Below are 22,918 nucleotides of genomic sequence, written 5' to 3' on the forward strand. Positions count from 1 at the left end.
AAAGGTTCTTTTGTTTTGTTTTTAAGTTGCTGGGTTTTTTTACCTTAGAAATGTCAAGGTCACTCTTCACCAGTTTTCCTGTGTGACTTCTTGTGGTTTTTCAGAGAAGTGTATTGTGAACTTTTACACCTTAGTTGAAGGGTGGGAGTGTGGAATCTTTATTTAAGACATTCTGTCTCCCAATGGTTCATTAGCCATTGGAGCTAAGTAGATGATGACAAAAACCAAAGTTTGAATCAGGCTGGCTAAAAGCCCCTTCCCCTCTCAATTGCTGAACTTTCACTCGCTTCACTCTTGTGATGGTGTCATGTTAGTAGCTCTGCCATCATCATAGAATCTTGTAGGGGAGACGAGCTTAATTTCTCATGTGAAACAGCACAACTCCTCCCTCACCACCTTTAAAATGTTTGATAAACTTTCACACTGCCTTTATACATCAGAAAGGGGATGCAAAACCCAACTATTTCTCTCCCCTGCAAGTCCCCTTTAAAAGCTCTCTTCTGCAGTCCACTGCGATCTAAACCTGCTCTTTGGACTAGTGCTGATGGGTTATACAGTGTGGCTGAGTTCTCTTGGTGTCTGACTTTTTACCCTTGTCCCTTAGGGGCCAAGTTCTGCCAGCGGGTTCCCTGCTGAACATTGTAGAAGTGGAGCTTATTTATGAAGGTGTGAAGTATGCTCTCAAGGTAAACAGTGTCTTGTGTTTTTCCAAGCTTGTGGAGACTTTGGCTCGCGCAGGCATTACTACACGCGGCTAGGCAGATTCTACATGTGTCTCTCACCAGTACAGACAAGCACTTCTGGGTGGGTACTTTCAATCAAAGGATGATAAAAAAATCTTCATTATCCATTTTTTTAAAAAGTCTCATTTTAAATGAGTTTAGCTATTTGTTTTTACAGTATAGAGAATTTTTCTGCTTCCAGATGGACTGTTGCTGGAGTTAATGCCTGTAATAAAGTGCTGGCTTCTCCCATTCATAAACCTAGATAGGTAGCAGCTTTAGTTAGTTAAATCACTTTCTTATCATGGGAAAGTGGAGGATCAGCTGAAATGACAGATGATTGAGCTGTAGAACTGGACTAGCAATTCAAACACTAACCTCAAATCCTGTGATCTAAATCAATGTTTCTCAGTGACCGGTCTGTGGATTCTCAGCGACCAGTCCCTGAGATCTCCCTGACACAGTTTAGGAAGGCAGCAAGCTGGTCCCTGATATCAAAAACGTTGAGAAACACTGGTCTAAGTGACCGGGGGGGTGGGAGGGGCATGGAGAAGCAAGTCCGTATTCCATGCTAAATCCTGCTCCCACCCACTACACAATGACAGCTCTGCTTCTGGTGTCATCTCAAAGGGCTGATACACCACAGCCTGGCAAGGCAAGCCTACGTCTTGATCTCCGTGAAGATTTTAATGTTCATGTTTAAAGCCTCTATCTTTGGTATTTTTCAACAGGTTGCCCGTCAGTCTCTGACAACTTATGTCATTATAATGAATAACACTCACATTGAGATAGACGTGCACAGGTTGAATGATGGCGGCGTGCTGCTTTCCTATGATGGTAACAGTTACACGACGTACATGAAAGAAGAAGTTAACTGGTAAGTTAGAGAGCTGACCCATTATCCCGCTGCTGCAGATTTCTTCCCAATCTCGCAACTAGACACAGCAGCAATTGCAGCTGCTTCTGCAGCAGGCAGCAAATAGGTTGACAGTAATAGAATTTCCCCTCTCCTGAATGCGTCCGATGAAGTGAGCTGTAGCCCACGAAAGCTTATGCTCAAATAAATTTGTTAGTCTCTAAGGTGCCACAAGTACTCCTGTTCTTTTTCCCCTCTCCTTAAGCTACCGAATCACCATTGGTAACAAAACTTGTGACTTTGAAAAGGAGAAAGATCCGACTGTGCTGAGATCGCCCTCTGCTGGGAAACTGCTGAAGTACATGGTGGAAGATGGAGGCCACGTCTTCGTAGGGCACAGTTTTGCAGAGATAGAGGTAACTGTAGGTTAGTGCAGATTGTGTCACTGAGTGGCAAATGGCTTCCAATCTGTATGCTTGATAAAGAAATGCGGATTGTGTACATGCATCCCTACAATAAAAAAAGAAGTCGTCTTGTCACTATTGTGACACTTGGAAGAAAACGACTGCCCTAGGCTCTTGGTGTTGCGTGGATGATATTCATTTATTACACTCTGACTATTCCACCAACCCTCCTACAGGTGATGAAAATTATTTTGGCCCTGGTGGTGAAGGAATCTGGCCATATACATTATATAAAACGGCCAGGAGCATTGCTGGAGGCAGGCTGTGTCATAGCTAGACTCGACTTAGATGATCCTACCAAAGTGCACCCAGTGAGTATTGCTGCTGGGACAGAACCAGGTTATTTTCTATTTACTTACATGACTAATCAGGTCATCCGTGACTTGTAACTGTCTGTCTCTTATGTCTCAGTATCTTAATATGTATGTTCACTTGAGGTTTTAACACACCAGATACTTAGCAATGATGTAGAATTTTGGTATTTGAAAGTGTGACCTTTATATAAAATATTCTGTTGGCCCTAGCTAGTCTGTATCTTAAGCATATATGCCTTGTGGGATTTGGACAGAAAACTGAATTTTGATTATTAAGACTTGATTGAAAATGACCAGAATAAGAAATTCTGACATACGTTTTTCTAATGCCTCTTATTTGGAAACTTCCCACTTGATTCATTCTGACGACACCCTCCTTTGCATTTTAATTAAAATAATGACAATACTGAGCAGTTTCCTTGCCTGCTGAGGTTGTCTCATGTATTTTTCTAGATGGTTGTTTAATTTGAATGAGATCTGCCTCACTTTTCTCTTTTCCACTCTCATTTTATATTCCAAATGCTTTCTTTCTCTTGTATTCGACCTCAGGCCCAGTTGTATACAGGTGGCCTCCCCACCCAGCAGATGTTGCCAATCGGTGGCCTGAAGCTGCACCAGGTCTTTCACCGTGTCCTGTCAAATCTAATCAATGTCATGAATGGGTACTGCTTGCCAGAGCCATATTTCAGTGCAAAAGTAAGTGCCTTTCTCTAATGGCATCTGCTTCTAATACCCAGAGGGTGTTTAAACTGATATGTTTATGCCAACGAACTTTTCTTCAGTTTCTCTTTCATACATGGATGAAGACCTGGATCTACTCTCAAATCTACTTTAACTTGTATTCTTCTTGGAATGGTCCCCCACGATCAGTGTAATAACAAAGACCACGTACAGTATTTCTCTAGGTGGCAACCTTGGTGGAAATGGATAATAGCTTGCTGAGCTCCTTAATGCTAAGCACTGGCTGTAGCACATCTTTTGTGCCTTCCATTCATCCAGTGATCTCAAAGTCCTTCACAAGCCTGAAGTTAAGGCTTACGACCAACCACCTGGTGTGTAGATAGGTAGGAAGGTGTCATCCCCATTTTATAGACAAGGACTTTAAGGGCGTGATTTATGAGAAATGCTGAACTGTCACCACTTGTACTGAGGTCAGTGAGAGCTGCAGGTGCTCAGCACCTCTGACAATCAGTCCCTGAGTGACTTTGACTGGGGTTCTATACCTGGTTCGATGCTACTCCCAGCCCAGTGCCACAGTTGAGAAACCATCCTTAATTCCATTGTGCTAGCCCGCCTGACCTGTTGGTTACAGGGCTGCAAGCATAGTTTTCATTGGGATGTCGAGATCCGTTCACTTGCCTTTCCTGACACATCAGCCTCTGATGTTTTTCTGTGACATCTTCGCAGCAATAATCTTTATTTTGCTTAGATGAAAGAATGGGTATGTGAGCTGATGAAGACCCTACGGGACCCCTCTCTGCCTCTTCTGGAGCTGCAGGAGATCATGACCAACGTGTCTGGCAGAATCCCAGCGTCAGTGGAGAAATCCATTCGAAAAGTGATGGCACAATACGCTAGTAACATCACCTCGGTGCTGTGTCAGTTTCCCAGTCAGCAGGTAAGCCATACAAGAGGGATGGTCTTGTATTCCATCCTCTTTAATATCTTGGTGACTATCCGTCTTTTTTTCTTTTCATGCTAAATTGGTCAGAATTTTTCACCTGAAAAGTTTTTCTGCTAAACGATGGGGTTTCATCAAAAATATTAATGGGGAAAATGTCCTATTCAATACATTTTTTTAAAATTGTGTGGGGAAAAATGGTTTTTTTGATCAGCAAACGTTTGTAACAGATATAGTTTAATTTGAAATCTTTTACACAAGCTCTCAGCCCTGGAGCAATTTTTTTTCCCTCTAAAATTGAGCTAACCTCTTTAAGCTATCCCTTTCCTATTTGAAATCTGAAAAATTTAAGTGTCTTCTCAGCTGTTACTCTGAATGTTCCATGTAAATGCGGCTGGAATAGGTCAGTGTAGTTCACCGCTATGTGTTTTCTGTAAATAGATTTCTGTCAACCCAGGCACCGTTTCCCTGCTGTAAGGCTTTCCAGTGAGCGTGTACTGATGAATGTCTGTCTTTCATTGTTCATGGGACACAGTGGGTGAGGTAATATCTTTTTATTAGACTAGTGTCTGATGATGAGAGAGACAAGCTGTGTGGCTCGAAAGCTTGTCTCTCTAACCAACAAAAGTTGGTCCAATAAAAGATTTTACCTCACCCACCTTGTCTCGCTAATATCCTGGGGCTGACACAGCTACAGCTACATTTCATTGTTCATAACAGTGCATATGATGTTAATTAAAAAAAGTGGGGGGGGATTGTGGTGGGTTTCTGAATTATTCCTGCTGGGACAAGGCACACTTGGAATGTCTTGTGGCGGGCAGGTTAGCTGGCTGGCTGTACTGCGCTTACCAAACAGAGATGTTTTTCTTCCCCTTATAATACTTGTTGCCCTTCCTCTTCGCAGCGTTGGAATTAATGTTTCCAATTTATGGAGACATCTCTACAGCCTTGTAGTGTCCAAGAATGGCAACCATAAAGACACAGGATCAGTCGTGCAAATCCTTACTCTGACTAGTCTAACTGAAACTAATTGAACTGCTCACATGAGTTGGGACAACTTGCATGAGTGAGGCATTGCAGAACCTGCCCCTGATCTTTGGGAAAATGGAAATTACTTACTGCTGCTCCCAGGCTGAGGATTTCAAAGGAGTGAAACAGTTAGACATGTGGCTTCTTTGAAAATCCAACTAGAGTTCCTGCTAATTAATATAGTCTCTTAAAAGGGGGAATATGTGTAGAGCAAGAGAAAAGGGAGCTTCTGTAAATAGATTTTTTTTCATTTTGATTTCTTAGCCATTTCTGAGTACTTGTAAGTCACATCCCCTTGGTTTTCCAGACTGTTGTGCCCAAGCTATTTTTTAGCTCCTTCATGCCCGTGTTTCTTCTGCTCTGTGCAGATCGCTAGCATACTGGACAGCCATGCGGCCAGTTTGCAGAGGAAGGCAGACCGGGAAGTCTTCTTCATGAACACGCAGAGTATTATGCAGCTAGTCCAGAGGTGAATGCCTTCCTGTGCCGTGGCACGCTCTACAGTGTGGGAGGTTTCCAGACATGCTGTGAAATGCTCCATAGAAACTAGTGCCAGCCCTGACTCCGAGGGAGGTGGAGAAGGGTCAGAGCAGCAGGGCGAGCGGGACCAGTGCTGGTGTAGGTGACTGCAAGATGAGCCATGTGGGAAGGCTGGCAGTAATGCTGCACCCCTCTTTGTCCTGAGCAAGCAGAGCATTGGGTGAGCACCACTTCCTGGCTCATGCACCGAGTGCTATTGGCTTGAGTCATTTGCCTGCCCCAGGAGAGGAGGATCCACCCTGACTGCTTCCTAGTCCATGTTTGATTCCCAGCAAAAGCAGCGTGGCCAATGCAATGGCGCGTTAGCTCTGGGATGTGGCACACTCGGTCCTCTCCCCTGTTCCCAGGTACCGCAGCGGCATTCGGGGTTACATGAAATCTGTCGTGTTAGACTTGCTGAGAAGATACTTGCAAGTGGAAACCCAGTTCCAACAAGGTCAGAGGAAGCGGTGGCATGTTTGCCGAGGGCCCAGTGCTGTTCCGCAGGCCTGGGGGAACTAATCTAACCAGTGGATGCTTGTTGTCTCCCCAGCCCACTATGACAAATGTGTGATCAACCTGAGGGAGCAGTACAAATTGGACATGACCCCGGTGCTCGAGTGCATCTTCTCTCACGCCCAGGTGGCAAAGAAGAATCTGCTGGTGATCATGTTAATTGTAAGTAAAAATGGCAACCTCTGTGAGACTAGGGTGGGTGTCAAGTTGGATCAGAAACGGCTGTTGAGATGCCCTGTAGAGTGTTACTTCTGACCTGGAAGGCAAATTCTGAATTCAAGGAAAACGAGAAATAAGGGTGGGAGGGAACAAAGCAGTCTGTAGTCTTGTGTTTTGACGAGTGGCTTGCTGGTAGTAGTTTTATAAAAGGGATCCGTTGCATTGTTGTAAGGGTGAAGGCCAAACTGCAGCTGAGAACTCTGGAAAAATTACCAGTGTGGGAAGCTTCCCTGTAATAAGAGAGTTGATTTGAGATATTGCAGTCATCTGTGAAAGGGAAAAATAAAGCAAATACAGTGGATCGATTCATCATGTACATTGTGCGTGTGTGTGTGTGTGTGAGGTCTCAAATATTCTTACAGCACTTAATAATACTTAATATTTGTACAGAGCATCTGATGTAGAGCATCTTCAGAGTGCTTTAATATCTTTAATTAAGCCTCTTTATTAGATCTACTTTGCAAATGGGGAGGCAAGTTTCGATTAGAACTCAGATATACAGCCTATTACATCAGATTTCCCCTCTCAGATTTTATTGTAAAATTAAACTTCCACAGACATTTTGAAGAAGTATTTTGGTCTTACCCGTTTAAAACATAAAGTTCTTTTCAAACTTTACATCATCTGTTCTTAACATCTTTGACTCCACCCCCAAAATTCTTATTGGTGGCTTCTTCACTAGTGGAGCCTTCATTAAATTATCTTCCCTTTTCTGTGCTGACTTTTAAGAAAAGGGGAGGTTTTCTGGCCTGTGCCATAAAGGAGATCAGACTAGATGATCACAGTGGTCCCTTCTTCATATAGATTCCAAGGCCAGAACAAAAAAATTGGCTCTGTGTGTGTGTATGTTAGAAGAGAAATGCACGTTTTCCTGGTTTGGTGCACAGACGTTTGTAGGCAAAGTAAGGAATGTAGGTAGATGGAGGTTTCTGTTCAATAAGGATTAGTCATTAACGCTGGAAGGATATTTAATAGGACCAGCTGTGTGGTCGAGACTCCACCATGACGGAGGAGCTGATGGCCATTCTCAATGAGCTAACACAGCTCAGTAAAACGGAGCACTCCAGAGTGGCTTTGCGAGCCAGACAGGTTAGTATGTTTCATGGTTTACACGATGTTATTAAACCATGGTGATTTTTTTCCCCCCAACCTCCCCTTCTGCCTCCAAATCACTGCCATTCATTTAGATTCTTTTTATTTGTAGGTTTTGATTGCCTCTCACCTCCCTTCCTATGAACTGAGACACAATCAGGTGGAGTCCATATTCCTGTCTGCTATCGACATGTATGGCCACCAGTTCTGCCCTGAAAACCTAAAGGTTGTGACTGCTTCTTACAATTAATTATAAAGCATGGGATTTACCTTCTAGTTAGTTCTTAGTGAAGCGGTTTGATTTGTAAGCCATTTATTTCAAAAGGCCTTAAAGGCATTAATGTCTTGGAGCTTAAGCTATTGATGCTAGTATATATCAGACCATGTGAAATGCTGCTTTCTGATCTCTTCCAGATGAAGGCCTGTAGCACAGGTTCACCCTCTTTCTGCCTTTCTCCTCAGAAGGGGTAGGAAGTGAATGGAGGATTCTTTTCCCCTAGTAGGGAAACCTGGGCCATATGCTAGGAATTTGAGAACTGTGGTGACGGGCACTCTAGATTACGCCTTAGATCATTTGAAACCCTCAGTGTGAACTGCAGGCTAACGAATCTAGCAAAAGCTACTGAGGGAGATTCAGGATTGGAGCAACTGCAGCTGTGTAACTTCCATCTCTTCTTCGTCTTTCATGCCGGCACTGGGTTGTTCAAACCGTGCCTCGCGCTGAATTCTGTTTTCTTCATGACAGAAACTGATCCTCTCGGAAACCACCATCTTTGATGTTCTCCCCACCTTCTTCTACCACTCCAACCAGCTGGTGTGCATGGCAGCTCTGGAGGTAAAGGGTGAATTAAGACTTTGGCTGCCATTTATTGAGAAGTAATGCAGCTCTTAGAGCCGGAGCTGCTTTTAGTGCCAGTGAGAGAGGCTGTGTTGCACATCGTGGTTGCTTCAGTGGTTGGCCAGTGGGAAAGCACTCTGATTTCAAATTAAATTCTTCTCCTGCCTCTTTGGTCAGGTGTACGTGAGGAGAGGATATATCGCCTATGAACTAAACAGCCTGCAGCATCGTCAGCTCTCAGATGGCACGTGTGTGGTAGAGTTTCAGTTTATGTTGCCATCATCGCATCCAAATAGGTAGGAACGACCTGCACTTAGTCTGTTGCCCGGTTCTGTGTGGTTATTGATGAACTCGACTTCCATGCACAGGCGCCGACTTTTGAAAGTGTTGGGGGGTTCCTGACCCCCAAGCTCCGCCCCAGGCCCTGCCCCCACTCCAGCCCTTTCCCCAAGGCCCCACGCATGCCCTGCCTCTTTCTGCCCAGTTCCGCCCCCCCTCGAGTGTGCCATGTCCTTGTTCTTCCCCCTGAGACCATCCTGCACCCTGTGAACCAGCTGATTGGGTGGGGGGAAGTGCTAATCGGCGGGGCCCGCCGGTGGGCAGGACGCACTGGGTGGGTCGAGGGGGAGCTGACCACACCCACCGTTTTTTCCCCATGGGTGCTCCAGCCCTGGAGCACCCACGGAGTTGGTGACTATGCTTGCATGGTTTGATAGCTTTAACGATGGATACATGAGGGGGTTGGGGCATCTTCCCCTCACCACCTGCTTTTGTAAAGCTGTTTGTTTAATTTCTCATTAACTCAGTGATGGAGACCCTCAATGGGAAATTACTAAGCCTTCCTAGTTTCAGAGTAGCAGCCGTGTTAGTCTGTATCTGCAAAAAAAGAAAAGGAGGACTTGTGGCACCTTAGAGGCTAACACATTTATTTGAGCATAAGCTATCTGATGAAGTGAGCTGTAGCTCACGAAAGCTTATGCTCAAATAAATGTGTTCGTCTCTGAGGTGCCACAAGTCCTCCTTTTCTTTAAACCTTCCTAGTGGTGCTCTTAGTGAATAAATCCCCTTTTCCATCTGGTGCATGGTGTTGGTTTGCTGTGTGAATTGAAGAGCTGGTGTTTCATGCAGTAGCTCACTGAGTTGTTCAATACTCTGATTTCAGAGGCAGCAGCCCTGCTTTGAGCAGGTAGAGTGCAGAATTTTCTCTTTGAAGCATGAGAAGTGATTTTCGCCCGCTGCATTAATACTCTACCCCATGTGCTCATTTCTCTCTCTCTCTCTCCCGTGACTTATTGGCTGCGGTGGTGACACTTTGCTCTCTGGCCAGCAGGGCAGAATGGGTTATTTCTGAATCAGGCTTCCCTAGTGGTGCTGGGAGATGGGCAGAAGTTTGCACACAGTCTTGTCCCTCAAGCTGAGTGGATGCTGCTCTGGAAGCCGAAATCAGAACAAACCCTAAGCTACTAAGTGACGTCCGTGCATGCTGCTTTTAGAATGTGAGGGGAGAGCTGTTAAAGGCAGCCAAGTATGCCTGGCAGGAGAATAAAATAAAGACTTGAGGCTTTACATCTCCCAAGTGCTCTGTGGGTGTTACTCCTTGTCACATGGCTGGAAACTGAGCTGGTGTCTTCCCCATTCTATAGATGGACTCAGAGGTGAAAGGACTCATCGAGGGTCACACAGCAGTTCAGTAATAGAACTACAGTAATGAACAGAACCCAGGAGTCCTGAGTCCCAGTCTTCAGCTTGGCCCATGACCATGCTTTGTAAAGCTGGTCGGGTTAATGTAAATAGTACCAACAGCAAATGTAGGCTGCTCTCTTCTCAGAGCCCAAAGGATGTAGATCGGTACTGGCATAGTCAAAAAAAGGGCTCACGTCAGGGAAGACCTCTCGGATCTGCCGGTCTGTTTCTAATGTGAATTAATTAACCCTGTTGCTTAATATGGAGCCTATGTCCTTGTGTAAACCCAGCTTGGTTCTAGAGAAATCACAGCCTTGTGATTATTTGCTCTCTCTTTTTTTTTTTTTTTTTTTTGGCACAAGTAGAGCTCTGTTAATACAAATGAATAATTTATTATTAACCTCTGGTATGTTGGACTAACTGTGAGAGGGGGGAAGATCCTGCTGAAAGAAGGAAACATTCTTCTTCGAGTGCTGTCCCTGGGGGTGCTCCACTCTAGGTGTAAGTGCGTCCTGGCGCCGTTGATCGGAGATTTTCGGTAGCAGTACCTGGTCGGGACGCTCACACTCAGTTGGTATCTCCCATCTCGTTGGAATCTTCCTGAGCGTGTGCATCCCACACCCTCCTCAGTTCCTTCTCAACCATCCTTGGCTGAAGACGGGACTCGGGGCAGTGCTACTTTTCTTCCCTGGTCTCTGTAGGAAACAGTAACAACTATTTCGGTGTTCTTTATTAGTTACATCCCAGTTGTTTCCCTTCCTTTAGTGTAGTTACATAGTTAGTTACTTAGTTTAAAATCAAACAAACAAATTTTTTTTTTCGCTTCAGGCTTGTCTCCCTCTGAGATACTCTCCCCTGCCATTTCTAATTCATAATGCCAGGGGCTTCAGGATTCAAAAAGTGTGTTTTCTGTCAGGACTCCATGCCACAGTCGGATGGGCACTAACGTTGTGTGAAGTGCCTCAGGGAAACCCACATCCCTGCAAAGTGTCTCCACTGTACGAGCCTCAAGTCAAGAGCTCAGCACGACAGGGACCTGCGGCTTAAAATGCTTCTAATGGAAAAATCCCTGCAGCCGCTTTCGGAGATGGGGAAAGTTAAACCTGCTCTCACACACTCCCTGGCCAGATCCGAACCAGTTGGGAGTATTGCTTCACCCTCTCTGGAGCAGAGGCAAGAAGCACAACAGTCTCAAAGGAGAGACTTTAACAAGGGTAAAGGGTGTCCCGCGAGATCCTTACCCTCTGTGCTAACAGCACCAAAGGCAGGCGCCTCAGCCGTGGCTCGCGCAGAGGCAGGGACCCAACCTCCTGCGCCGGTCCCCTCGGCACCAAAAATAGACGCGGTGCCGACAGCGCACTCTACTGTGGTGCAGAGAAGAACGTCGGCACCGAGCCTGCCTCCCACCCCGGCACCAGCAGCGGACCCCCTGCAAGGCACCTCCAAGCGCTCTGCGGCACCGCTGACACTTTCCCTTTCACTTGATAACACGCTAGAGCCCAGAGCCTGCTCAGCGCAGCCCAGGGAGCAGGAGCAACAGTTTCTCACTCAGTGTGACCTCTCAGTGCCACCTGAGCTTAACTCCCTGCTCCTGGATACACAGGGCTCACTTTCTGAACAGCCACTCGCCCCACTTGAACTGACTACCTTTACTGACAGCAAACTTGATATACAGCAGCAGGCAGAGTTCTCCCCACCTGCCTCTCCTCCTTCACCGGAACCTCTTCCACATCTGGTCACGGCTCACGGCCACCAGCCTCAGTTTCCCTACTTCGCCCCCCTGTGGGCGGCACCTGGGTTCTCCTACCCTATGCCTTGGCCTCAGTGGTGCCCTTGGCCACATCCTCCTTCCACTCATCCTCAGACCTCTTCCACCAAACCACTACCTCCTTCTGTGCCTCGATTTCCAGCTCTGTCCACTTCTAGAGTACCTGAACCCCTTCCTGAGAATATGAGCTACGCACCATATCCTGACTCACCGACCCTTAACTCTCCATTAGCTCCAGACGGAGCCCTCTTCCTCCGCCTCCACAGAATGTGGACGACTAAACAATTTCAAGAACTTTTCAGGAGGGTGGCACTCAGTCAAGACATCCCCTTAGAAGAAGTTCAGGAGACACAACACAGACTCGTCAGAATCCTTCAACCGTCTGCACCCTCAAAGATCATGATAAATGAAGCACCCCTGGAACCCGCTGACACACTCTGGCAAACTCCAGCTTCTTTATTACCAACTTGCAAAAAGGCCGAAAGTAAATACGATGTTCCTGCTAAGGGCACTGACTTCCTTTTTCTCATCCACCACTGAACTCTCTTGTCATGGATGCAGTTGCACAAACGACAAAACAGCCACAATCTCAGCCCACCCCGCAAGACAAGGACCTTAAACGCCTTGACATCTTGGTCGCAAGGTTTATTCGTCCTCCACTGTACAATTCAGAGTTGCGAATTATTCTGCCCTCCTCGCCAGCTATGACTTCGATAATTACAATAAACTTTTTGAATTTGCCTCCTCCATTCCAGAGGATAGGAGAGCAGACTTCAAATCAATCCTTACTGAGGGCCAACTGATTTCCAGAACGGCTCTACAAGCATCTCTAGACATGGTGGACGCAGCAGCCAGTACTACTGCAACTGTTGTGGTTATGCACAGGTCTTCATGGCTTTCTGCATCCGGCATCCCTAAAGATCTGCAGACCAAAGTGGAGGACCTCCCCTTTGATAAAGATAAACTTTTTTCCACAAAAAACAATGAACTCCTTCACACCATGAAAGATTCTAGAGCAACACTGCGCACCCTGGGCATTCACCCATCTCTTCCCAGGAGACGACGATACCAACCCTACCAAAGACCATGCACACAACAATATTATCGGCCTCAATCCAAAGGATACGACATAACTAGGAATTGCGCTAGACCCCCTAAGCGCAGACAAAATCAAGCTCAAGCAACCACCTCCCACCCATCGGGGAATAAACAACAATTTTGAAACATTGGTCGAGGGTCTGCATGACCACCCCTTGATTCCACTGCCTACTTGCCATTTGGCCCCACTTCCAGAGTTTCCAACATGCCTGGCAGTGGATTACACAGGACCGCTGGGTCCTCGAAATAGTTCAGTCCAGTTACTCTATCCCATTTATATCCTACCTTCCTACCCTTCACCCTTCCCCATCCCTCTTCAGGGACCCCTCTCACGAACACTTACTTCACGCAGAAGTGGCGCACCTTTTACAACTACGCACGGTGGAACCTGTGCCGACACAACATCGAGGGAAAGGGTTCTACTCCCATTACTTTCTGACCCAGAAAAAGACTGGGGGATGAAGGCCTGTACTAGACCTACGCCCACTGAACAAATTCGCGAGGATACAAGAATTCAAGATGGTCACACTGGGCTCAATAATTCCTGCACTGGATCAAGGGGACTCGTTCACAGCCCTCAACCTACAGGACATTTATTTTCATATATCAATTCATCCAGCTCACAGATGCTTCCTACGATTCACAATTGGTCATGACCATTTTCAATACAGAGTTCTTCCTTTCGGACTCTCCATGGCACCGAGGGTCTTTTCTAAGACTCTAGCCGTGGTCGTGGCTCACTTCCACAGACAGGGGATCATGCTTTTCCCCTACCTGGACAATTGCCTCATCAAGGGCAACTCCTATGGCGAGACACTTCAAGCTACCCATTTTGCCATCTCACTCTTTCACAGCCTAGGCCTCCAAATAAATGTCCAAAAATCCACTCTGACTCCTACACAACAGATCGAGTTCATTGGAACTCATCTGGACTCAATCTGAAGCATAGCCTCATTCTCATATCACAGATTCCTTGCTATCACACAGCTCATACACACGCTCTCTATTCGTCCCAGGACACAGGCAAGAATCTGCCTACAGCTCCTTGGTCACATGGCAGCCACCACCTTTGTGGTCAAGTATGCCAGGCTACAAATGAGTTGTCTTCAGGGCTGGCTCAACTCCAACTTCAAACCCAACAGACACACCGTAGGGATGCTGCTAACTCCTCCTCCCAATGTTCTAGCTTCCCTACATTGGTGGACAAGACCAGAAAACCTCTACAGGGGTTCCCTTCCAGCAACCACCCCCAATGCTCATGTTCACCATGGACACTTCCCTAATTGGCTGGGGAGCGCATCTAGGGGGACACAGGGCACAAGGTCGATGGTCTGCGTCAGAGACATGCCTACACATAAATCTCTTAGAGCTCAGAGCAGTGAGGCAAGCATGCCTTCACTTTCTTCCCCTCATAAAGAACAAATCTATTCGGGTCTTAACAGACAACATAGCATGTATGTTCTACATCAACAGACAAGGGGTAGCCCGATCACATTCCCTGTGGATGGAAGCCATCCAACTATGGAATTGGTGCATACAACATCACGTACAAATCATTGCTTCCTACCTTCCTGGCTGCCACAACACTACTGCCGATGCACTCAGCAGGCACTTCTCAACAGAACACGAATGGGAACTGCACCCCGCAATACTTCAACAGCTCTTCTCCCTCTGGGGCACCCCGTCAATAGACCTCTTTGCCACAACCCAGAATCAAAAATGTCGCCTGTTTTGCTCCAGAACGGGACTTGGGATTGCATCCCTAGGAAACGTGTTCCTCATCCCGTGGAACACCTCTCTCCTCTACGCCTTCCATAGACTCATAGATATTTAGGTCAGAAGGGACCATTATGATCATCTAGTCTGACCTCCTGCACAACGCAGGCCACAGAATTTCACCCACCACTCCTACAAAAAAAACCTCACACCTATATCTGTGCTATTGAAGTCCTCAAATCGTAGTTTAAAGACTTCAAGGAGCAGAGAATCCTCCAGCAAGTGACCCCTGCCCCATGCTACAGAGGAAGGCGAAAAACCTCCAGGGCCTCTTCCAATTTGCCCTGGAGGAAAATTCCTTCCTGACCCCAAATATGGCGATCAGCTAAACCCTGAGGATATGGGCAAGATTCATCAGCCAGATACTACAGAAAATTCTTTCCTGGCTAACTCGGATCTCACCCCATCTAATAGCCCATCACAGGCTATTGGGCCTATTTACCATGAATATTTAATTACCAAAACCATGTTATCCCATCTACACAGGATTCTTCGGAAGATCATAGACGACAAGGCCCGGGTCATACTTATTGCCCCGGCTTGGCCGAGACAGACGTGGTATCCTTACCTGCTCTGCCTGTCCTCCTGTCATCCACAGGCTCTCCCCAGCAGGCCAGATCTCCTTTCCCAGGACAACGGACAGATCCTTCACCCCCAGCTCCAAAAGCTCCACCTGACAGCCTGGTTCCTTCATGGTTCCAAAGCCATGAACTAGCCTGTTTTGAGCAAGTCCGATACGTCCTCCTGCATAGTACTTACCTGCAGAAGTGGAAGCGTTTCGCCCTCTGGTGCTCATGTAATCACTTAACACCCAATATGGTGACCCTCCATAACGTCCTGGACTACCTTCTGCAATTAAAACAGGATGGACTCTCGCTCAACTCCATCAAAGTATACCTGGCGGCGCTTACTACCTTCCATGACTTGTTAGAAGGTTGCTCACTCTTTACCCACCCCACCATAAAATGATTTCTCATGGGCCTTCAAAATCTCTGCCCTGAAATTTACCCAACAGCAGCTACATGGAATCTTAACCTCATTCTTCACAGTCTCATGAAACCTCCATTTTAGCCCTTGGCTACCTCATCTCTTCTTCATATGTCCATGAAGGTAGCTTTCTTAGTTGCAATAACATCAGCAAGGAGAGTAGGAGAAATGAGCGCCCCGATGGCCTATCCTCCCTACACAATCTTCTCCAAAGATAAAGTCACTCTGAGACCACATCCTAAATTTCTCCCTAAGGTGGTATCCACCTTCCACCTTAACCAACCAATATACTTGCCTACTTTCTATCCCCACAACTCTGTCTCCATTACCGAAAGATCGAAAGATAACGGCTATGTCTAAACAACGTCTGGCCAAGTGGATCTCTGACTGCATCAGATCCTGTTACCACACTCAAAATATTCAACTGCCCAAAGGCATTAGAACTCAGTCCACTTGAGCTATGTCGACATCTGTTGCCTTCTTACATAACGTACCCATCCCTGACATCTGTAAAGCGGCTATATGGTCATCTGCACACACGTTTCCCAATCACTATGCTATCATGCAAGATACCACGGCAGACGCCATAGTAGGCCATACAGTACTCACTCACTGCCGCATCTCCAAAGTCCCGCCGACCATAGTGGGAACTGCTACACATTCACCTAGAGCGGAGCACCCACAGGGACAGCACTCGAAGAAGAAGAGAAAGTTATTCACCTTGTGGTAACTGAAGTTCTTCGAGATGTGTGTGTCTGTGGGTGCTCCACTCCCCGCCCTCCTCCCCTCTACTTTGAAGTACTAGTATGATTTCTCCATGGTAGAGAAAGGAACTGAGGAGGGTGCGGGATGGGAGATACCAACTGAGCGTGTGCGTCCTGACCAGGCTCTGCTACCGAAACTCTCCAATCAACGGTGCCGGGACGCACCAACACCTAGAGTGGAGCACCCCCAGGGACACACATCTCGAAAAACTTCAGTTACTGTAAGGTGAGTAGCTTTCTCATCTCATTGCAAAACTGCCCCAGGCAGAGGCAGGAATACTAGACTCCCTCTGTGCAGAACTCAGTCACTGGTGCTCTGCAGGGGAGACTGATCCAATCTTACGCTCCCTGACTGGCATGGAAGAATTATTGATGATAGGGGGTGCAGTGCCCAAACCCTGCCAGGAGAGGGGACTTGCCTTGCTCGGCAGCATTATTGGGTTCTCAGTGAGACTCCACCCCAGATTTAACCTCCCTCTGATGCAAAATAGTATCAGTGACCCAAGGACTTTGAGGCTATGGGGTATATTAAGATTATAGCAGATTCCTTTATGGCATACTGCCCAATGCTGCTACTGGCACTGTGTGATGGAGACATCAGTAACACCTGACTACAGGGTAGCAGTGGGATTGTCAAGCTGAGGCTGACACTGGCGTGTTTTAAACGTGACTTGCTGGAGGGCCTGGAAACGAAGGGAAATTCTTATAGTCCTCATGAGCCAGTGTTGCGAGTCGAAGCACTAGCAATTCCTGGGAATCCTCTAACCAGGAGACATACGAGATCTGAACAGGCGGTCTGTTTTTAACTCCAAGAAACAAATGGCTAGCACGGCGTGGGGAGAGCATGCTGCAGATAGCCAGTGAGCCCAAGCAGAGTTAAAATCCCCACCTGTTCCTTGCATGGCTGGTTGTCTCCAGTGGAGGAACTGGGATCACTGAGCTGTCAGTGAAAAGGAAGAGGATGCTTTGGGGCCCTCCAGGGGGACTACCCAGGAGGAAGGTTTGTAGGGCTGAGTTGAGGCTGCCAGTATTTCTGTTTGGTGCCTTGCATCCAGGTCCCGAGCCACATGACTTGTGCAGAAAGGCTATTTTCCTGTGTGTGTGTGTTTTTGCTATTGTTATTGGCATGTGGATCTCCATGACAGGCCCCTTTTCAGACATACGTAAGCTGGGTAGGTCGTTCTTTCGATTTTTAAAAGAATGTAATAGAGAAGAGAGCTCAAGGCACCACATGGCAATTAAAATCACAACCAGTGAAAACATCACCCAGCAGTTTAATAAAATGGAAAAACATATCGGCAAACCCCATCTCACTGCCCCTAAAACCACCTACCCTCAGGTTTCCCCAGAAACCCCGGGGCCTGTCAAACAGAGTGCTTTTGCAGTGAGCTTGATGTGATTGTTGAAGGGTTTTTAAACAAATTGCAAATTTTAAACAAATTCACTGAATAGTTGTCACTAGGTCTGATCTGAGCAAAGAAAAGGAAACCTTAACAAGACACTGGTGGCTAAGGAGGCAGTGTGGATGGGATTCTTTAGACACCTCAACTCTGGGGAGGGAAGAGGAGGGAGAGGGAGATTTATTCAGGTATTCTCTTTTTTTAAATGAGCATGAATTCTAGATAAGCTGTTTCCTTGCATCACATGCGTATTACCTGTATCCATGTCCTATCTAACTGCTCTCTTGTTCTTTGTACAGAATGTCTATCCCGATCAGCGTATCAAACCCTGACCTAGCCAGGCATAGCACCGAGCTGTTCATGGACAGCGGCTTTTCTCCTCTGTGTCAGAGAATGGGAGCCATGGTTGCTTTCGACAGATTTGAAGATTTCACAAGGTATGGAGGGAAGACTCGGGGGGTGGGGGCGGGGAATAAATCGAAGACATAGTGTTAGCCAAGCACCACCTCCATTATGCTAACCCAGTACTACCACTGTTATACCAAAGCAAAACAAGCGAGTGTTTACTTTTGTGCTGCACGGTCTTCAGTCTGACCATTAAGAAATGCTCTGAGTTCAAAGGATCTTGCCAAAGCTCAGTATCAGGCAGCTGCAGAAGATGTTTCCAGCATGACACTCAAAGCGGGAGGAGATGATGATCCACTTAGGCAAACTGTTGCTTTTTTAATTCATGGAAACACTTGTTAAACAGATTGTAACTTGTAACTCTTCTGGAGTGCTTGCCTGTCCGTGTGTAGGTCCTTACGGCCCTTACCACCATAGTATCTGAGTGCCTCACAGCCATTTAATGGGTTAATCCTTACCACACCCTTGTGAACTTTGGAGGAGGCTAGGTTAACACGTGACTTTCCCAAGGTCACAGAGGGAGTCTGTGGAATTGAACCCAAGTCTCCTTGAGTCACAGGTAAGTTTTTCCTTTGCTGCTGATGGTACCCAACTCCTTGTTGAATGCTTGTCCTCAGGGAACACTCCCAATTCCCTGCTGAATGCTTGTCTTCAGGGAACACTCTCCATAGTTCAAGGCTGTTGGTTTTTGTATCAGGTGGGTTGTGTGTAAGGACTTCTCTAGCTTGATACAATCACTGACTTATCCACCACAACCTGTTTGGATTCTGCCAGGAATTTTGATGAAGTGATCTCCTGCTTTGCCGATCCACCCTCAGAGAGTCCCCTGTTCAGCGAGGCGCGATCCACGCTCTACGAAGAAGAGGACAATAAGGTGAGGCGGATATCTGGTCGCGTCCTTCTGGAGATGCAGCGTGAATGCTTCTGGGACTGACCTCACTGTCTTGTTTTCAGAACGTCCAAGAGGAGCCCATCCACATCCTGAACACCGCCATCCGATGGGCCAGCCACCTTGAGGATGAGGAGCTGGTGCCAGTCTTCAGAACCTTTGCTCAGTCGAAGGTCTTGTGCCTCATACACTATTCTGCTTGTAAACTTGGGGTGCAGCTCCTGTACAACATGCTCACCCGACATACTACAGCTGTCACTTCAGCCCTCCTGGCAGGCCATGTCTAATGCTCTCATTTGCTGAGTTAGTGGTAATGTCTGTCAGAGTTGTCTGTTTTCCTGGGGGTGATGATTTAAAATCCCCTTGGGCACATGAAGGCTTTGCCGGTGATATGATGCTTGGCTCCTGTTTTTTCATACAGAAAAACATCCTTGTTGACTGTGGCCTCCGGAGAATCACATTTTTAATTGTGCAGAAGGTGAGCAGGGAGAGGGCTTTGAGTTGCAGTATCATTTTGGTCACACTTTTAAAGGTACACTCCATGTAGTTTTTAAAGGCTAATAAATGATGGCTAGAGGTTTACAAGCCTGTTACAGACACGAGTAGTATGTGTTAGAGGGATAAAAGAAGGACATCGGTAGAAGGTGTTATGGATGGTTATAAGCAACCTGTTAGCCTCTGTAACAATAGATTGACATATCTATTGTGTTGCTCTTTATATGAGGGTACTCTTAATATAAAATGTGAATGTTATTTTGTCAACTCAATTTTTTGATGGGGTGGGATGGATTCAAAACAAAGATGTTACAAGTTGCTCTTCCTCTTTTGGGGGAGACTTCACTGTGTTGTGTTTAAATGCCATTTTTGCTAGTACAGGTGAGAATTGCTTGAGTCTACTGTCTGTATTTAATGCCATTGCTGAGTTAATTTTGTTAATGTGTCTTTTTTTCCTTTTGTAGAGCGAATTTCCAAAGTTTTTTACATTTAGAGCAAGAGATGAGGTAAGGCTCATTGTCTGATTCTACTGTTTGATGTCTCTTAAGTCAGCTCTAGAAATAATGAAATTATTCCAAAGTCAAACAGAGGTTTGCTCTCTTCTCTGGCGTGCACTCAGTTTGCAGAAGACCGCATTTATCGGCACTTGGAACCAGCCCTGGCCTTCCAGCTGGAGCTGAATCGGATGCGTAACTTTGACCTGACTGCTGTCCCCTGTGCCAACCACAGGATGCACCTGTATCTAGGAGCTGCCAAAGTGGAAGAGGGCAATGAAGTTACTGACTACAGGTTTTTCATACGAGCCATTATAAGACACTCTGATCTCATCACTAAGGTAAAAGGACTTTGCGTTCCTTTCTGCTGTGACTTGAAATTAACACCATGTTTTTGTTGCTTTGTCCAGACCTGTACAGCTCTCTGGAAGAGTGTTGTTCAGGGAGGGATGGGCCTGTGGTATATTCCTACCCCTTTCTCTGAATAGGCATGTGCCACTTGTTTTTAGACAGTCTGCTGTGGCTGCCAAGAAGGGGACCAGCTGTGAGGATGGTTCTGAGGTGCAGAAACACGTTGGCTAGATGTGGTAGAAACTACTGGCCAGCCATGACACTTTCCATCCCCCATCTTAGTAGTGTCTCGCAAGCGTTGATGAATTTATCTTTACAACCGCTTGCCATCCTCTGGGGAGCCTGAGGCACAGAGATTGAAATAAGTTGCCCATGCTGATGCAGGGCATCTGTGGCTGAGTTGGGGATTGAACCCCAATATCTGTGGTCCTAGTCTAGTGCCTTAGCCCCAAGTCCATCCTTCTGGCCACAACCAGTTGGAGACAGGTTTGAAATAGCCCCTCACCACCAGGTCACTTTCTCTCAGAGATCACCTTTTCCTTCACAAAGCTGCTGAAGCATGAATGGATAGTGTTCAGAAACACCTAGTGGGAAAAGCTATGATTTCTTTGCTGTTATTTTACTCTGGCTTTAAGGACTGCGATCTAGGATAGCTAGGGTGTGGGGCATTTCTGCTTTGGGGGGTGCCCAAACTTTGCCAGTCCGAAGGTTGGCCTGCCAGAAGCTCAGGATTACATGCCCAGTTGTGTCTGTGAAGGAATGTATTGCAGCTCTGCTCCTTTTTAATAGAGGAGGGTGACACACTGAGACTGCAGGTGCCAATGCCGTGCTCTGACCCTGTCACGGCCATGGGCTACACTTCCGTATTACAGCTGGAGGCTAAGGCTGTGCTTTTGCTCGCCAGCCTGATTCGGGCAGGGACAAGCTTCTGTCTTACCTGTGGCGGTATTGCCACTTGCTGTCCATTCCCAGCTCACGTGCTGCCCTGTGCCCTGTTCTAGGAGGCCTCCTTTGAATACCTGCAGAACGAGGGTGAACGGTTACTCCTGGAAGCAATGGATGAGTTGGAAGTGGCCTTCAGCAACACCAGTGTCCGCACTGACTGTAACCATATCTTCCTCAACTTTGTGCCTACTGTCGTCATGGATCCGTCCAAGGTGAGCTTCGTTGAAGTGGAGAACAAGCTTTCTGGGGCAGCAGTCACCTCTTTGGTCTGTATTGGTACAGCGCCTAGCATCCCAGGATCTTGGTCCGTGACCAGGGCTGCAAGGCGCTATGGTAATACAAATCATAACTTTTCTTTTTCACTTCTAATGGGCACTAAAAATGGAACAGCCACATGTTTTCCTGTATGCAAAGTTTTCACCGTGGTAGGTTTGGCTATAGGGGCAGCAATTGGAAGGGATGGGAGATGTTTCTTCCCCCAAGTAGTGACCATCCTGTTGCTGTTCTGTTCTCCCTCCACCCTCTCCCCCATTCCACTCCATTAGCTGTAGGACTCAGACTCCCAACACCTCCATGTGGCTGCGTTGCTGTGTGCTTTGCCTCCTGTTCTAACTGTGCATTCATGGTGGAGGTGCCGTGTGCTGGGGAGATGCTGAGACCGCCAACATAGGAATGAACTAGTATGTTAAACTTAGACCTGCAGGAATTCTCATGTAAAATGGTTGGTGAGTGGTACTGAGTGGCTGCCCACCACTGCCAGGGGATCAGTGGACCCTTGCTTTCTGGGCTGTCAGGAACCGAGAAGCAGGGAGGGAGGGAGAACAAATGGAAGTGTAAGACTGGAAGGGACCTCGATAGGTCATCTAGTCCAGTCCCCTGCATTGAGGCAGGACTACCTGTTATGTAGACCATCCCTGACAGGTGTTGGTCTAACCTGCTGTTAACCTCCAGTTACTGAGATTCCATATCTTGTTTCTCACAACCAGTAACAGGTAACTTGTTTCACACAACCAGTTTTTTTTTTTCCTGTCGGGCAAACACATTTGGCAGCACCAAGTTGCACTCAGCTGGAGGGACTAGGAGGGTGTTGCAGTCATACCGGAGCTCAGAGCAGGGAGGTGGTGGTGCAGGGCCAGGGAAGGGGGATGCCTAGCAGTTTCTCATTGGTACACATTTAAAATGTCGGTGTGTGAAAGCTGAAAAGGATCAGGACAGGGGGAAGATGCTCTTGGGCTTAGACTTGTGCCATGTTACGGCCAAGAGTGTGGTGTTACGTAGTCATGAGACTAATCGGCTTCACTGAATGAAACTATTTGAGATTTGCCTGTTACATCTGCAAGCATTCCCAGGTGCCTGGCGTTTGTGTCCCTAGATTGAGGAGGCTGTCCGCTCCATGGTGATGCGCTACGGCAGCAGGTTGTGGAAACTCCGGGTCCTGCAAGCTGAAGTGAAGATCAACATCCGTTTGACTCCTGTTGGCAAAGCCATTCCTATCCGCCTCTTCCTGACCAATGAGTCCGGCTACTACCTGGATATTAGTCTCTACAAAGAAGTGAATGATCCCAGGACTGGGAATGTGAGTGATTTACACTGGAGCTAGTGCTGAGTGCATTTAAAAAAAAAAAGGCTGAAAGCGTTTTCCTCTCTGCTCAGACTCTCTCTCCCCAGGCTTT

At 46.9% G+C, this 22,918-nt stretch overlaps 1 protein-coding gene across 1 annotated transcript in view; it reads left to right on the plus strand.

The window, feature by feature from the left end:
* ACACB (acetyl-CoA carboxylase beta) overlaps positions 1 to 22,918 on the plus strand; it is a gene marked incomplete at its 5' end in the record, with an annotated part of 68,076 nt that overhangs the window by 27,276 nt on the left and 17,882 nt on the right. Inside the window, 21 exons of the mRNA XM_084649134.1 lie at positions 605 to 686; positions 1,454 to 1,599; positions 1,844 to 1,994; positions 2,219 to 2,353; positions 2,906 to 3,052; positions 3,786 to 3,974; positions 5,375 to 5,475; positions 5,894 to 5,982; positions 6,079 to 6,203; positions 7,236 to 7,349; positions 7,465 to 7,578; positions 8,098 to 8,187; positions 8,368 to 8,486; positions 17,966 to 18,103; positions 18,846 to 18,945; positions 19,026 to 19,133; positions 19,382 to 19,438; positions 19,920 to 19,961; positions 20,075 to 20,290; positions 21,302 to 21,457; positions 22,618 to 22,821. Of these exons, the coding sequence (XP_084505260.1) occupies positions 605 to 686; positions 1,454 to 1,599; positions 1,844 to 1,994; positions 2,219 to 2,353; positions 2,906 to 3,052; positions 3,786 to 3,974; positions 5,375 to 5,475; positions 5,894 to 5,982; positions 6,079 to 6,203; positions 7,236 to 7,349; positions 7,465 to 7,578; positions 8,098 to 8,187; positions 8,368 to 8,486; positions 17,966 to 18,103; positions 18,846 to 18,945; positions 19,026 to 19,133; positions 19,382 to 19,438; positions 19,920 to 19,961; positions 20,075 to 20,290; positions 21,302 to 21,457; positions 22,618 to 22,821 (2,623 nt within the window). The remainder of the gene's footprint in view (positions 1 to 604; positions 687 to 1,453; positions 1,600 to 1,843; positions 1,995 to 2,218; positions 2,354 to 2,905; positions 3,053 to 3,785; positions 3,975 to 5,374; positions 5,476 to 5,893; positions 5,983 to 6,078; positions 6,204 to 7,235; positions 7,350 to 7,464; positions 7,579 to 8,097; positions 8,188 to 8,367; positions 8,487 to 17,965; positions 18,104 to 18,845; positions 18,946 to 19,025; positions 19,134 to 19,381; positions 19,439 to 19,919; positions 19,962 to 20,074; positions 20,291 to 21,301; positions 21,458 to 22,617; positions 22,822 to 22,918) is intronic.

This window comes from Lepidochelys olivacea, assembly GCF_965140295.1.
Source record: "Lepidochelys olivacea isolate rLepOli2 genome assembly, chromosome: 15".
NCBI lineage: Eukaryota > Metazoa > Chordata > Testudines > Cheloniidae > Lepidochelys > Lepidochelys olivacea.